At 62.8% G+C, this 12567-nt stretch overlaps 2 protein-coding genes across 12 annotated transcripts; one reads left to right on the top strand and one right to left on the bottom strand.

Annotated features, from left to right (window-relative positions):
• The first annotated feature begins 135 nt into the window (after positions 1-135).
• TMEM79 (transmembrane protein 79) lies at positions 136-6667 on the top strand. 11 transcript variants are annotated; one of them, XM_082703428.1, is made up of 5 exons: positions 136-749; positions 1363-1475; positions 2261-3057; positions 3212-3425; positions 5714-6667. In XM_082703428.1, the coding sequence occupies exons 3-5, from the start codon at positions 2304-2306 to the stop codon at positions 5925-5927; spliced, it is 1182 nt and encodes a 393-aa protein (XP_082559554.1). In that variant the 5' UTR covers positions 136-749; positions 1363-1475; positions 2261-2303; the 3' UTR covers positions 5928-6667. The 11 variants fall into 11 exon arrangements, with proteins under 11 accessions (XP_082559554.1, XP_082559550.1, XP_082559552.1 ...); XM_082703424.1 differs by having other exon boundaries at positions 1359-1475; XM_082703431.1 differs by having other exon boundaries at positions 177-749; positions 2142-3057.
• Positions 6668-6854: 187 nt separating this feature from the next.
• Positions 6855-9496, bottom strand: GLMP (glycosylated lysosomal membrane protein). Its single transcript, XM_082703423.1, has 6 exons — positions 9321-9496; positions 8741-8998; positions 8360-8560; positions 8045-8263; positions 7437-7693; positions 6855-7328 (listed from the first exon to the last, which is right to left on the bottom strand). The coding sequence occupies exons 1-6, from the start codon at positions 9438-9440 to the stop codon at positions 7163-7165; spliced, it is 1221 nt and encodes a 406-aa protein (XP_082559549.1). The 5' UTR covers positions 9441-9496; the 3' UTR covers positions 6855-7162.
• Positions 9497-12567: the final 3071 nt, after the last annotated feature.

The raw sequence follows: 12567 nt of genomic DNA, 5'->3' as shown, positions 1-12567 counted from the left end.
GCCCGCCAAATCTCGCGATAGCAGCCGCCCGGCGGCGGGCCCGCGGCCTGAACGCCGCCAAATCTCGCGAAGCTCGTCTTCCCTCCCGGGAAGTTGCCCGAACTAAGTCTGGGCAGCGCGGCCTCCTTCCGGCTTCTGCGAGCCGCCGCGGGAAACTTTATTGACAACGCCGGCCGCGAGCAGACGGCGGACCCGGCCAGGGGCTGGAGCTGGGCTGCGGGGCGGCAGATGGCCGCAGCAAGGAGCGAGGCTCTGCTCCGTCCTGCGGTGGCCCCTCGGTCCGTCCTTCCGACCCTTCACCCCAGCCCCCGCTGGAGCCGCTTTCGGATCGCTGCCGACCCCTCCCCTCCCCTCCCCTCCCTGCCCCTCCCCTCCCCTCCCCACCCCCACCCCCCGCGGTCCCGCGAACAAACCAAAGTGTCCCTGAAAGTTCCCTTCAAAAGGCGGCCCGCGAGCGGACGGCCCTCCGGGACGCCAGCCTTGACCGCGCCCGCGGCTCCCGGGCTCCCGTCGCACAGACCCACAGCCGCGCGTCTCAGCAGCCCCGCGAACAGTCCCACCCGGCCACGCGATGCGGGGCGAGCGGCCCAGACCCTGTCCCGCCCTCCCGGAGCTCCGACCGCGCGGGGGTGAGGCCCCACGGGAGCGAGCAGCCCCCACGGCAGTGAGCGGCCACGCGCCCTTTGCCTTGGAAGGTCACCTTGGATTCTGATTGCTTTCCTAACCTTGCACCCAGGCTACAAAGCAAGGTGTTTTGGGGTCTTTGTGAGTTATGATGGGAACATAACCTCCCTTCCCCCTCCATCTCCTGCACCGACCTTTTTTTGTTCCTGAAACCACCTAGGCTGGGCTTTCTCCTGCTGTCCCCTCCTTAGGACACTCCTTATTTCCCATGAGGTCACAGCTTAAATGTCATCTTGGCTAAGAGGTTTTTCTCTACTCTAATCGTCTGACAGGTTAAGCTCTTCATTACCTGGGACCCCAATACAATAAACTTCTGGAGGGCAGGGACCTTGCCTGTCATCTTGTCTCCTGTGTCTGTGCCCAGAATAGTGCCTGGCTAGAAACAGGTGCTCCACAAATATTCTTGGATAACGGTAGAAATTCCACTTCTTTTCTGGGTCTCCCAACCTACTCCAAGCACCCTTTCACGTACAGACCCACTCTTTACCCTCTGCTTTGCCGAGCTTCGGGCCCCCACACATCCCATGTGCCTGGACCGCACGCTCCCCTGTACGCCCAGCTGCACCCCCACTTTCAGAGAGGATGACGACGTCCTCTGACAATGCTTTTTCTGTCGGCAGATTCAGCAGGGCGGGTCCTGCCCCTTTAATCTGGGCCCCACCTGCTCTGGTCAGACAGGTTTGGAGACACAGGTAAAGGGAGAGAGACTGAGAGGAACACTTGCAGAGCCAGCAGGGAGCCGGGCAGCTCCTTCCCAGACGTTGGGGACCCTCCGTCTCTCCAGATGGAAAGTAAGAGGGTATCATGGGTCTACATGGCTAGAGGCAGAAGGCCCTTGAGGAGGTGGGGGAAAGGGGCCCAGCCCCATCAAGCAGGAGTGAGATGGAGAAAACAGGGAGGAAAGAAAGGAGAGGAGGCATGGGAAACAGCCGTGATTAGGCCCAGAACTCAGAAGGGACAGCCCCAGGCCCTCTGGAGATGGAGGACAGCGGACAGGGGCTGGTGAAGAGAGTGGAGACTGCCCCGGTGCCCACCTTGGAGACGAAAGAGCAGGGCGCACGGCCGCTACCGGATCCTTGGGACAGAGTTGTAGGCAGATCAGTGGGATCGGTTACCAGGAGAGTTCCAAGCAGGGATCCCCAAGAAGACGGGAAGGATTGGAGATGGAGGGGCAGGGAGGCCGCTGGTGGGAAGGGAGGTCCTGGCAAAGCTCTAGAAAACCCTTCTTCCTCCTGTTTTTGCAAGACGGGGGCTGTGACCCCAGGGGTTTTGGTGGAGGGAGTAGACGGTGTGGGTGGGAGCTGGCCGAGGCCGCGGTTGCCAGCGCCTGTGCCCCCTGACTCACCCACTCCTGCTGGGGAGCATTTGACGCGGAACGGGGGTCTCCATTTCAGCTGCTCACCTCCCTCCCACCTCCTTCTTTTCAACACCTTTTCTGGCCCCATGTTCTCCCGAAGGTCCCAGAAGAGGCCAGAGCCCATGAGACCAGCTGCCCCAGACAGTTCCGATTCTATCAACCTGTCCCGAGGGCCAGAAACCAGGAACTTCTGACAGAGCTTTCTTCTGCTCCCTCCAGGGTGATAGGCCCTCATGGTAGACCCCAGGAGTGAGGCCCCAGGATGACAGAACCCGAGACCCTGGCCCTGCTGGAAGTGAAGGGGTCTGAGGCCCTGGAAAAGAGCCCACCCCAGGCCTTGGTCCCCAATGGCCGTCAGCCAGAAGGGGAAGGTGAGGCCGAGACCCATGGAGCCGCATCCTCCAAGGTGGGGTCCTCAGCTGGGTCTACCACGGCCGGAGAGGGACGTGAGGATGGCCTTGACAGCACAGTGAGCGAGGCGGCCACCTTGCCCTGGGGGACCGGCCCCCCGCCCAGTGCCCTGTTCCCAGACCCCCCCGGGTGGCGGGACATGGAGCCCGAGCCGCTCCGGTCAGAGCCACCCACCAAGCTAGAGGACTTGTCCGAAGATGACGCCATCCTGCTGCCCGAGAAGGCGGCCCGGGCCTTCGTGCCCATTGACCTCCAGTGCATCGAGCGGCGGCCCCAGGAGGACCCGGCTGTGCTCTGTGAGGCCGGCGAGGGCCGCCGGGCCTGCCTGCCCGCCCGGCCCACCCAGCCTGAGCCCTGTGAGCGCAAGTGGGCTGAGGCCGTGGTGAGGCCGCCGGGCCACACTTGTGGGGGCTGCGGGGGCTGCGGAGGCCGGGACGGGCTGAGGGCCGTGGCCTCGGTGGGAGCCGCGCTCGTTCTCTTCCCCTGCCTGCTGTACGGGGCCTACGCCTTCCTGCCCTTCGACGCCCCGCGGCTGCCCACCATGAGCTCCCGCCTCATCTACACGCTGCGCTGCGGGGTCTTTGCCACCTTCCCCATCATCCTGGGTGAGCCGGCGGGGAGCAGGGAGCGGGGCCGGGGGCGGGAGCTCCCCTTCCCCGGGGTCCGCGGCCCCACCCTCACCCCCCCACACTGCGAGCCCTCCCAGGCTTCCCGCCTGCGGGCTCCCGGGCTGACCATGCGCGCTCTCCCACCCGCCAGGGCTGCTGGTGTACGGGCTGAGCCTGCTGTGCTTCTCGGCCCTGCGGCCGTTCGGGGAGCGGCGGCGGGAGGTGGAGATCCACCGGCGCTTCGTGGCCCAGTCGGTGCAGCTCTTCATCTTGTACTTCTTCAACCTGGCCGTGCTCTCCACCTACCTGCCCCAGGAGACCCTCAAACTGCTCCCCCTGCTCACCGGTCTCTTTGCCGTCTCCCGGTGAGCTGGCCGGCGGGTGGGGCTGGGGGAGGCGGTGGTGCTGGAGGGACCCCGGCATTTGGTCTGGGGAGACGGGGGGCAGGGAGCCCTCGGGATTCCGCATTAGCCCGGATGTGCCCCCTGCATCGGTGAGTCCGCTTTCTTCCTTGCGCCTGACCTCACCTGGCAGCAGGTGACCCGCTCTGTGTTCCCAAAGGAAATTGTTTTAGAGAGACAAGGACCAACCCAAAACTGGAAAGGCTGCCAGGTGTCACCTCCATCAACCTCCCCCCCCTGCTAGCCTCTAGTTAGACACCCCTTGTGACCGATGCTCAGTTCCGCGTCTGTGTAAAGGCCCCAGTTACTAGAGAGTCTTGTCTTTGTGTTATAAACCGCTGTCCTGACTTCGACTCTGGAATTGCCCAGGGCCGTTCAGGTATTTGACACCAGTGCTCCAAGTCCCCACTCCAGCACCCTGCCCCCCCCCCCCGCCCACAGTTTCCTGTGCCTCAGTGTCCTGTGACCTTCCCTCTGGCCAGAGAGCCGTGGTCACTGACACTGGCCTCCTGCTGGTACACATGGAGCCACGTTGGCTCTCGTTCCTCTGCTTTTGTCTGGAAGTCACCCGAAACCCTGTGGGGCGTTTCCACATGAACTGCTGCGAACCCAGAAAGCACTTTTGAATTTCTGAAGGCACACGCAGATCTTTTTGTTTTTTCCCTAATGTATTTCCTTTTGTTACTTTTTTTTTTAAGCTTGTATTTGTCAGAGAGAGAGAGAGCGCGCACAAGCAGGGGGCGTGACGGGGGGGGGGAGGCAGATTCCCTGCTGAACAGGGAGCCCAACGTGGGACTCGATCCCAGGACACTGGGATCATGACTCAAGCCGAAGGCAGTTAACGACTGAACCCCCCAGGCATCCCTCCTTTTGTTACTTTTCATGCAGGATTCCTGGTCCCTTTAAGTGCTAGAACATTCTTGCTCTTGAGCTAGCATCCGTGTGCCCTTCTTCTGATTGGAGTCCAGTGGCCGTCTGTCCCACCAGCCTCCTGGCCATCTTGAAGCCTGTTTTCTCCCAGATGTTCCCTCAGATGAACGTGTTCCTACTTATGTCACTCACCCTCCCGTGTGCCCATGTCCGTCCTGGGGAGCGCCGGCCTCAGACAGAAGCTGGCTTAAGCAGCCATGACGTTTGTCTGGCCTTTCTCACCCAGTTCACAGCGAGGGAAGCCCAGCAGGTCAGGGGAGGCCTGCCGGCAGCCATGGGGCCTGGAGCACAGCCCCTCCGTGTGTCCCCCACAGGGCCCTTCCTTCCCTACCGCCTGCAAGGTGCTCAACGCTCTTGCCTGGCTTCACCCCTGCGGAGCGTGGGGCTTCACCCCTGCGGAGCGTGGGACTTCAACAGGGACTTCATGCAGAGCTTGCAGGAGTCTGGTGCTCGGGGAGGGCTCAGCCGCTGGAACCCAGTGTCCCGCTGCACCTGCCAGCCCGGGCCGAGGTTCCCCGCCCCACGAGTTCGAGTGGAGGCACAGGCGTTTAGTGGCGAGCGGTCCTTCATGGGACGAGGCGGCTGCTGCCCTCCTGGCACTAGGGGTGTGTATTTGGGATGGATCTTCCAAGAGCGGAAAGGCCTTCCCTTTGGCTCCAGGCCTCTTGAAGTCGGCTTCCTTACTCCTTTTCCCTCTGTCCTCTAACATGGCAGGAGAGAGGGTGATGCTCAGGCTTGGGTTCAGATCACAGTTGTAGTATTTCCCTGATGTGCAACCTTGGGCCAGTTCTACTTAATCCCTTTGGAGTCTTTGTTTCTTCATCTGCAAAACGAGAAACCAGTACAGTGGGGTACGGTCCGGCTGTGAGAGGCGAGGAAGTGCGTTATGTATGGCTACAACCCTAACCTGGACAGGCAGTGGCGCGAACGGTCTGTACGGTGTGCTACCGACCCTCCAAACGGGAAAAGGAGAACATCCGCCTTGTGCTTGCTCATCTGCACATAAAGCCTTGACTCACAGGCCGCGGGGTTACTGGACGTCCGAGGGCGGGAGGAGGGGAGGCGGGTGGCTGAGGGCAGGGGTCGGGACGGGGGCGCTTCACCGTCCTGCTGGTGCCTTTGCCTTCCGAACCACAGAAAGGTATCCCACCTACGCTGAAGTTTCAGACTTAAATATGGAAAGTCAGCAGAGAGGGAGGGAATGAGGAGGGCCTCCTGGGGATGCGGGATGTCCACACTAGGGCCCGCGTCGTGTCGTGCCCGCCGCCCCCATCAGCCCGCAAGCCAGCCGGCTGACGCACTTCCTCTTCCTGCTGCCCCAGGCTGATATACTGGCTGACCTTCGCCGTGGGCCGCTCCTTTCGAGGCTTTGGCTACGGCCTCACGTTCCTGCCGCTGCTGTCCATGCTGGTGTGGAACCTGTACTACATGTTCGTGGTGGAGCCCGAGCGCATGCTCGCCGCTGCCGAGAGCCGCCTGGACTACCCCGACCACGCCCGCTCGGCCTTGGACCTCAGGCCTCGTCCCTGGGGCTGAGGCCCCCCCTCGGCTCCCCCGGCCTCGGTGCCTCGGGGGACAAGCCCCAGGATTGCCCGTCTGCCCCCTGCTCTCCCCCGTCACCTCGGGAGCCCTCGGCTGTCGGGAGGGAATTCAGCTGGTTTCTTGCAGGGAAAGAGGTGGACGGCCATGCCCCTCTGCGGGCTGAGGGCAGGGGGTGGCACAGGGAGCAGGGGCATGGTTCCCTCCTGAGCAACACCCCCCACCCCTGGCGCTGCCTCCAGGACCCCCGTGCTGGCCTCAGCCCCACGCTCCAGCCCCCATGAGGCCGCGCAGGCAGAGCCTCCGCCGACTGACTATCTCTGTGCCATGGGCCGCAGGAAGACTGGCAGTAGTGCCCGTGCCCAAGGTAAAGCCTGGGCATCTGATCACAGGGGACTTATACGTTTGGCGGAAACCTTTCTACGGGCCTGGGTTCAGGATCCTCCACCACGGGCCCCTGTAGGACTTTTAGCTTCGGTCAAGATGATCGAAGCTGCCCCAGCCCAGAGCTGCCGCCTGCTCCCTTTCGACCCAGTCAGGCCCCCAACCCCCCACCTCCAACCTGCAGAGGGGAGGGGAAGCCTCCGTCCAGAGAGGGGCAGGGGTATGTGTGCGTGCGCCCCCACACACGGTGGCTGGGGTGCCTGCAGGGTGCGGTGGCCGATGGGAACCCTGTGTGAACGTGTGACAATAAATGACCGCCACGGTCCCCCCTCACTATTCATGTTTGAACCCCACTCTCAGGTGTCCCTTCCTGGTCTGAGCCAACTGGTCCAGAACCCCCTGCCCCACAGGACAGAGAGGGGCGTGCTGGAGGGAAGAGAGGGGGCTGCACACACCTCCCATGCCCACACCTCAGCCTTCGGTTCCTGGAACCAGCACCGCCCCCCCACCCATGAAGCCCGCACACTGACAGACGAGCCCTTGTGGGGGAAAAAGAGTCTATTTCATCCCTTCCAGGGTGGCCAACCAGTCAGAGGCCTCTCGTTAGGCCCGAGTCCCATCCTGGGAAACAGGGCTCGAGGGGCGGGAAGGGATGCCAAGGGACCCTCCCCACCTCTAGCCATCACCCTGTTGCTTTTCCCTCCCCGGAGGATGAAGGAAGCCACCCCTGGGGGTGGTCTCTGAGGTCCTGCACGGAAGCCGGATGGAGAAGGGAGCCGCTGACCCTCCATTCGGCAGACTGGCGAGGCAGGCCCGAAGGGCATATCCCCCGCCCCGGCGAGCGGGCCTCAGTTGATAGGCTGGTATTCGGAGCACTGCTTGTGGCCCAGCAGCAGAAACAGGCCTCCTGCCAGCAACATGAGCCCCGGGGCCCCCAGGGCCACCGCCATGATGCCCAAGATGAGCGGGGACAAGCTGTCCATCGGAGGAGCGCCTACGCCCAGAAGCATGGACCTAGGCAAGCAGAGTGGGAAAGGCAGGCCAGCAGGTTAGGTGGGAAGACCGGGAGGCCCGGCTCCCCCACGTCCAGTCCCAAGGCCCCGGCCCCGCCCTGGCCCTCACCAGCTGAGGTAGCGTTCGTCCCAGTAGCCGGGGCCTGTGGAAGTCCCAAAGGTCAGATTGAAGGCACAGAAGTTGGTCTGGGACCCAAAGAAGGCTCGGACAATGGGGGACTGGGGGAGAGGGTACTCCGAGGTGGGGCGCAGTGGGGAAGCTTGGCAGGACAGGGCTGAATCCCGGCCCCTCTGCCTCTGGGAGAAAGCCACTGGCCGCCACTGCATGAAGCCTGATGGGGGGGACCCCCACAGCAGCTGGTCCAACTGGGGAGAAAGAAAAACAACAGGATGAGAACAACACCCTGTGTGGACCCTTCTGGGCCTCCTGCTGTCACTGTCTGGCCTGGGGCCGGGGCCACCTCCAGGACCGAAGGCCACGTGCACAGAGCCTCAGTCTGTCCTCTGTAGAAGGGGGAGCTGGATGGGAAGCACCGGGCGCCTCCTAGCCCTGCCCTCTGCAGGCCTGTGCGCAGCTCCCTCCTCAGCCCTCCTCAGGCCACAGTGACTAAAGCACCTAAAGCTGCTAAACTAGTTGCCCGTTGGTGCGTGGTGACCGACCGGCACCTCTGGCCCCGCGGGCTCCTCCTGCGGCCCCCACCCTGCCGGAAGCCTGACCTGGAAGACAGCAGGCGTGTACTCGTCATCGATGGAGCTCTGCTCTCGCATGGACGGGCAGTCGGGGCCCCGGCCCAGGGTGACGAGCTCCAGCCCAAACAGGGAACGGTTTCCCCGGGGAGCGGCCCCAACCAGGGACACCTCGAGCTGGCAGGTGTCCGCTGAATGCAGCAGGCGTGGGGCCTGGGCCGGCCGGCCGGAGCCAGGAAAAGCCTGCACCTGGAGGGGGGGCATGGGAAGCGGGGCCTGTATCTGCAGTTCCTCCCCACCCTCACAAACCAGCTTTCCGGGTTCCTCGGAGTCCCCACACCTTACCCTCAAGGCCAGGCTGCCGTTGGCAAAAGCCCCGGTGGGGTCACGAATGGGGTGGCCTCGAAACGTGGCACTCAGGGTGGCAGGGTCCAGAGAGTCCGTGATGTTGTCCCAGGAGAACTCGGCCAGGGAATACGGGGGATACGGTGTTCCCAGAGGCTTGGCAGACGCCTCGGATGTGTTGGTGTCATCAAATTCAAACAGCTGGTGGGCGGGGTGACGTGGGAGGGGCTTGCTGTGTCCCGCTGCACCCGAACCACCTCCCACCCCCACCCCCCTGCAGACCCCAACCCCCAGGGTCCCATTTTGGACAGTCTTCAGTACCTCCCCCGGCACCCCGATGAATTCTCTGCTCCTCCCCCTGGCTCTCCCCAGCCTCCTTACCCTGGTGAAGACAATGGCAGAAGAGAACCGGACGCTGTCCGTGGGGAGCACGGTGAGGCCCCCGTCCGGCTCCGGGGAGAGCAGGCGGCTCCAGTTGACGGCCAGGGTACTGAGGGGGGTGTCAGTGGCCACCAGCAGGGCTGCCGGGGGCCCCGTGCTGCTCCACACGTAGTGCAGCGTGGAGTTGGCGCCCACCGCCCGGATGTGCAGCAGGTTCTGGGGGGGCCCCTGCCAGGCGGGGATGACCTCCAGAGATACCTGGATCATGGGGTAGGGAAAAGGACACAGGTGGAAGCCGTTTGGGGGGATGGGGAGAGGTAAGGGGCGCAGAGGTGGACAGAGCCCCGGACGCCCTGACCCTGGCGGGCAGATGAGGGCGCAGGGCTGGGGGGTGAGGAAAGGCCCGCCTGGGTCCCTCCGGGACATCAGGGCAAGACAGGGAGCCCCCGCCCTCTGCAACCCGCTCCCGTGGGCACTAGCAGCCCCCTGCGCCCCCCTGCTGCCCGAGTGCCCTTCCAGGCCAGCGTCTGCCGAAGCGCCCCGGGCTCTAGCCCCTCACCCGGTGGGTCCCGTCCCTCACCTGGCGGGTCTCGTCCCCCAGCAGGCCGAGCGGGGCTGCAGACGCCAGCAGGCTCAGGAGGAGTGTGGGGCCGGGGGCACCGCGCCCCCAGCGCCAGCGGGGCCCCTCGCGGCGGCACATGGGGCCCCAACTTCAGAGGGCGGAAGAGACCCCAGAGTCATGTGACACGCACACTCAGCTGACCTCCGCGCAGGGCGGGGCCTCGCGCAGTCCTTAAAGGGGCCGCCTCCTTTAACCCCGGCCCAGGCTCGGGAGAGAAGGTCGGGAAGGGGAAGGTGGGCCGCTCGTCATCCCCAGCGGGACCCCGAGTGAGACACCCCGACCTCGCCTACCCGACCACCACGCTGGCTGCCTGTTAAGGGGCCACGATGCCGGGATTCGAGATCCCAGAGGATCCCAGAGGATCCCGATAACGCTGTGCTGTGGGGAAGGCAGAGAGGAATTGCAGAACTCGGGCGCAGACGGGGTGCCCCCATGGGTCCGTCCATGACCGTGGAGCCCCTGCATGCCCTTCCTGACCTACGGGAGCTCCGCCTTGTAAGACACTTCCAAACTAAGAGATGGGAACAGTGTATTTGTCAAAAGGAGTTATGTCTGGCTGAATAAACCTCTTTATTGTTTTCGTGTTTTTCCTTAAAATTATGTTAATAATAAATGCACATGACTCAGACTTCTTAAGGTAAGGGAGGGTGTCACCCTTCTTCCCTCCTGAGACCACCACCACTGTGGTGTTTGGGACCTGTCCTTCCCAAGGAGCACCACGCAGGGGCACCCAGCAGGCTGCTGGGTGCGGGCGACTCTTGGTCTCGGGGTTGCAAGTTCGAGCCCCACGCCGGGCGCAGAGCCTACTGAAGAAAGCAGAACAAGACCCGAGCTGTTCTGTGCGTGCCGCGTGCCACACATGTACACATACGTGTGATGCCGTGAAACGGCGGCAAACCGCGACCTGCCGTGTGCTCTCCCGCGTGCGCCTTGTCGGCTGCCCTCTCCTCCCAGCGCATTCTGTCCCCCGGATACATCTTCCCAGAGCCGAGGTGGTTTCCAGCAATCCGCAGCGGCAGACTGCGGCGTGACCACCCCTGTACCGACAGCATTTCGACAGCATTTCGTACGCATCGGAGTCCAGATAGGGAAGCTACGCGGCTGATCCCAGGGACGGTGTGTGAGCTTTCTCACGGCCAGGCCCTGTGTGGGAGGGTCTGACACTCCCGCCTCCACCCTCCTGCTTGTCCCGGTGAGGGAGGCTGGCCACTCCTCTGTGGTTACACCTTGGCCTGATTCTTTGCAGGCCCCACCTTCCTGACCGCCAAGTGCTCGTTCTTTCAAGTCCATGTCTGTACTGGAACCAGCATCACCGCCCCCAACGCCTCCACCATCTTTTTCACAATGTTCATTATTCTCCCCGACGCCGATAGATTCTAAAATGTCAGGTTTTCCTCTGGTTTCATTTTTTTATATTGAAAACTTTCAGCTGCCTGGAAGTAATTTTGGAAACCGGGAATGAAGTAGGGATCTAATTTTATTTCCCCCCCAAATGGCTCCTCTGGGATGAACTCAAGTTTTCTCAAAAAACTCATTTTTGAGGGCGCCTGGGTGGCTCCGTTGGTTAAGCAACTGCCTTTGGCTCGGATCACGATCCCAGAGTCCCGGGATGGAGTCCCGCATCGGGCTCCCGGCTCCGTGGGGGTCTGCTTCTCCCTCTGACCTTCTCGCCTCTCATGCTTGCTCTCAAATGGATAAAAATCTAAAAACAAACAAAAACCCCCCCCAAAACCACTCATTTTTGAGACAAGTGCTTGTATCGTCTGAGCTACCAAGACACGGTGAAGTAGAGACTGGTGTCTTGCCTGAGTGGTCAGGAACTCAGCCTCCCCACCACTCACAAAAATGCTGCTTTACAGGAGGAAAACGGGATGTGGCTGGTTCTAGGAGCCTGACGCAGGGGGGTGGCACGCCCAGTCAAGGAGGTGGCGAAGCTGCGGTCACGGGCCCACAGGGTGGTGACGGAGGAGGCAGCCTGCGCGGCAGGGAGAGGCAGGGAACGCCGGAGCCGGCCTGGACAGGAGGAGCTGGCCGGGAGTCCGGCTCAGAGGCGCTCACAGGGACAAGGGTCTGAGCACAGCAGGCCGGCCACCACACGCTCCCCCAGCGTTCACCCTGATGCCCCGCAGGGACAACTGCAGCCAGAATGGACGTTGGGGAAAATTGCAACAGGGAGCAAAGACCCACAGGGTCTTCATGAGCACCACTTCAAGGGTCGTCTACCTCGCCCCTAAGGTCCTAGAGCGCGGAAGGAATGATGAATTAAACAGAGGCAGGGCCCTCGGCACAGGACAGGAGGGCCTGTTCCAGAGCCGCAGGGCAGGAGGAGGAGCAAGGGCTTCAGAGGGGGCTGAGCCAACGCTGGGCCCCGGAGGCAAACAGACCAGGGACCACCTTATGCCTCCTGCGGTGGGCACTGGGCACGGCCTGCCGAGAGCCAGACCGCCCACAGCTAGCTCGCCTGCCTTCTCCAGCTTTGTGGCCCTTGACTCGACTTTATCTGTGCCAGTCGGACGCCCCAGTGCGAAAGGGGATGGGACTGACCGGGGTCCCCGTGGAGACCGGAGTACACACGCGGACTGGAACGCGCTGGGCAGGAGGCACTGTGTGCTGTTCTCCTTCTACCGAGCACGCCGCCCAGCACGACTAAGAACTGTGGCCAGGGAGGAGGGAAGGGCTGACCGTTATGACTCCTAAGGACAAAGGGGATGTGGAGGGCCCAGGAGCCAACACGGACCCTGAAGAAATCACAGGCTGGCCCCACCCGGCCTCCAGCATCCCTGGCCGTTATTTTCCTGTCCGGATAAGAACAAAGCATGAAACACAATTAAACCTTCCACGACGGCCAGCAAGGAGGCAGAGGCCCTCCGGCGACCGGAGCGCGCCAGGGCACGCCAGCAGGCCGGGGGACAGACGCGGTCAGGAAGAAAAGCATTCCAGGTAAGACGCGAGGGATTCTGAAAGTTAAAGGGAACAACAGAAAAACCCCAGGTTCACGCTCTTTAGGGCAAACGCCTGAGCCGTGGCGCGCACTGGGTGTTGCTGTCTACACAACCCCCGCGGGAACACCCAGGGGCTGGACAGATTCCTCCTGTTCTCGGGGCCCTTTATACAAGGCGGTGCTGCTTCCAGTGGGAAGTCCGACCCTTTGAATTCCAAGAGTCTTCCCGACCAGCATCTGCTGGGAAGTCTGAAAAACGCCTTC

Source organism: Mustela nivalis (assembly GCF_964662115.1).
Source record: "Mustela nivalis genome assembly, chromosome: 16".
Taxonomy (NCBI): Eukaryota; Metazoa; Chordata; class Mammalia; order Carnivora; family Mustelidae; genus Mustela; species Mustela nivalis.
This window is presented reverse-complemented; position numbering and strand designations above follow the sequence as displayed.

What these genes read in the sequence shown, in the direction of transcription:
- TMEM79 (XM_082703428.1), top strand. Translation starts at nt 2,304, where the DNA reads ATGACAGAACCCGAGACCCTGGCCCTGCTGGAAGTGAAGGGGTCTGAG. An exon ending in CACCTTCCCCATCATCCTGG is followed by an intron (nt 3,058 to 3,211) that starts GTGAGCCGGCGG and finishes CCCACCCGCCAG; the next exon opens with GGCTGCTGGTGTACGGGCTG. An exon ending in GGTCTCTTTGCCGTCTCCCG is followed by an intron (nt 3,426 to 5,713) that starts GTGAGCTGGCCG and finishes CTGCTGCCCCAG; the next exon opens with GCTGATATACTGGCTGACCT.
- GLMP (XM_082703423.1), bottom strand. Translation starts at nt 9,440, where the DNA reads ATGTGCCGCCGCGAGGGGCCCCGCTGGCGCTGGGGGCGCGGTGCCCCC. An exon ending in CTGCCATTGTCTTCACCAGG is followed by an intron (nt 8,561 to 8,740) that starts GTAAGGAGGCTG and finishes CCCGCCCACCAG; the next exon opens with CTGTTTGAATTTGATGACAC. An exon ending in ACGGCAGCCTGGCCTTGAGG is followed by an intron (nt 8,264 to 8,359) that starts GTAAGGTGTGGG and finishes CCCCCCCTCCAG; the next exon opens with GTGCAGGCTTTTCCTGGCTC.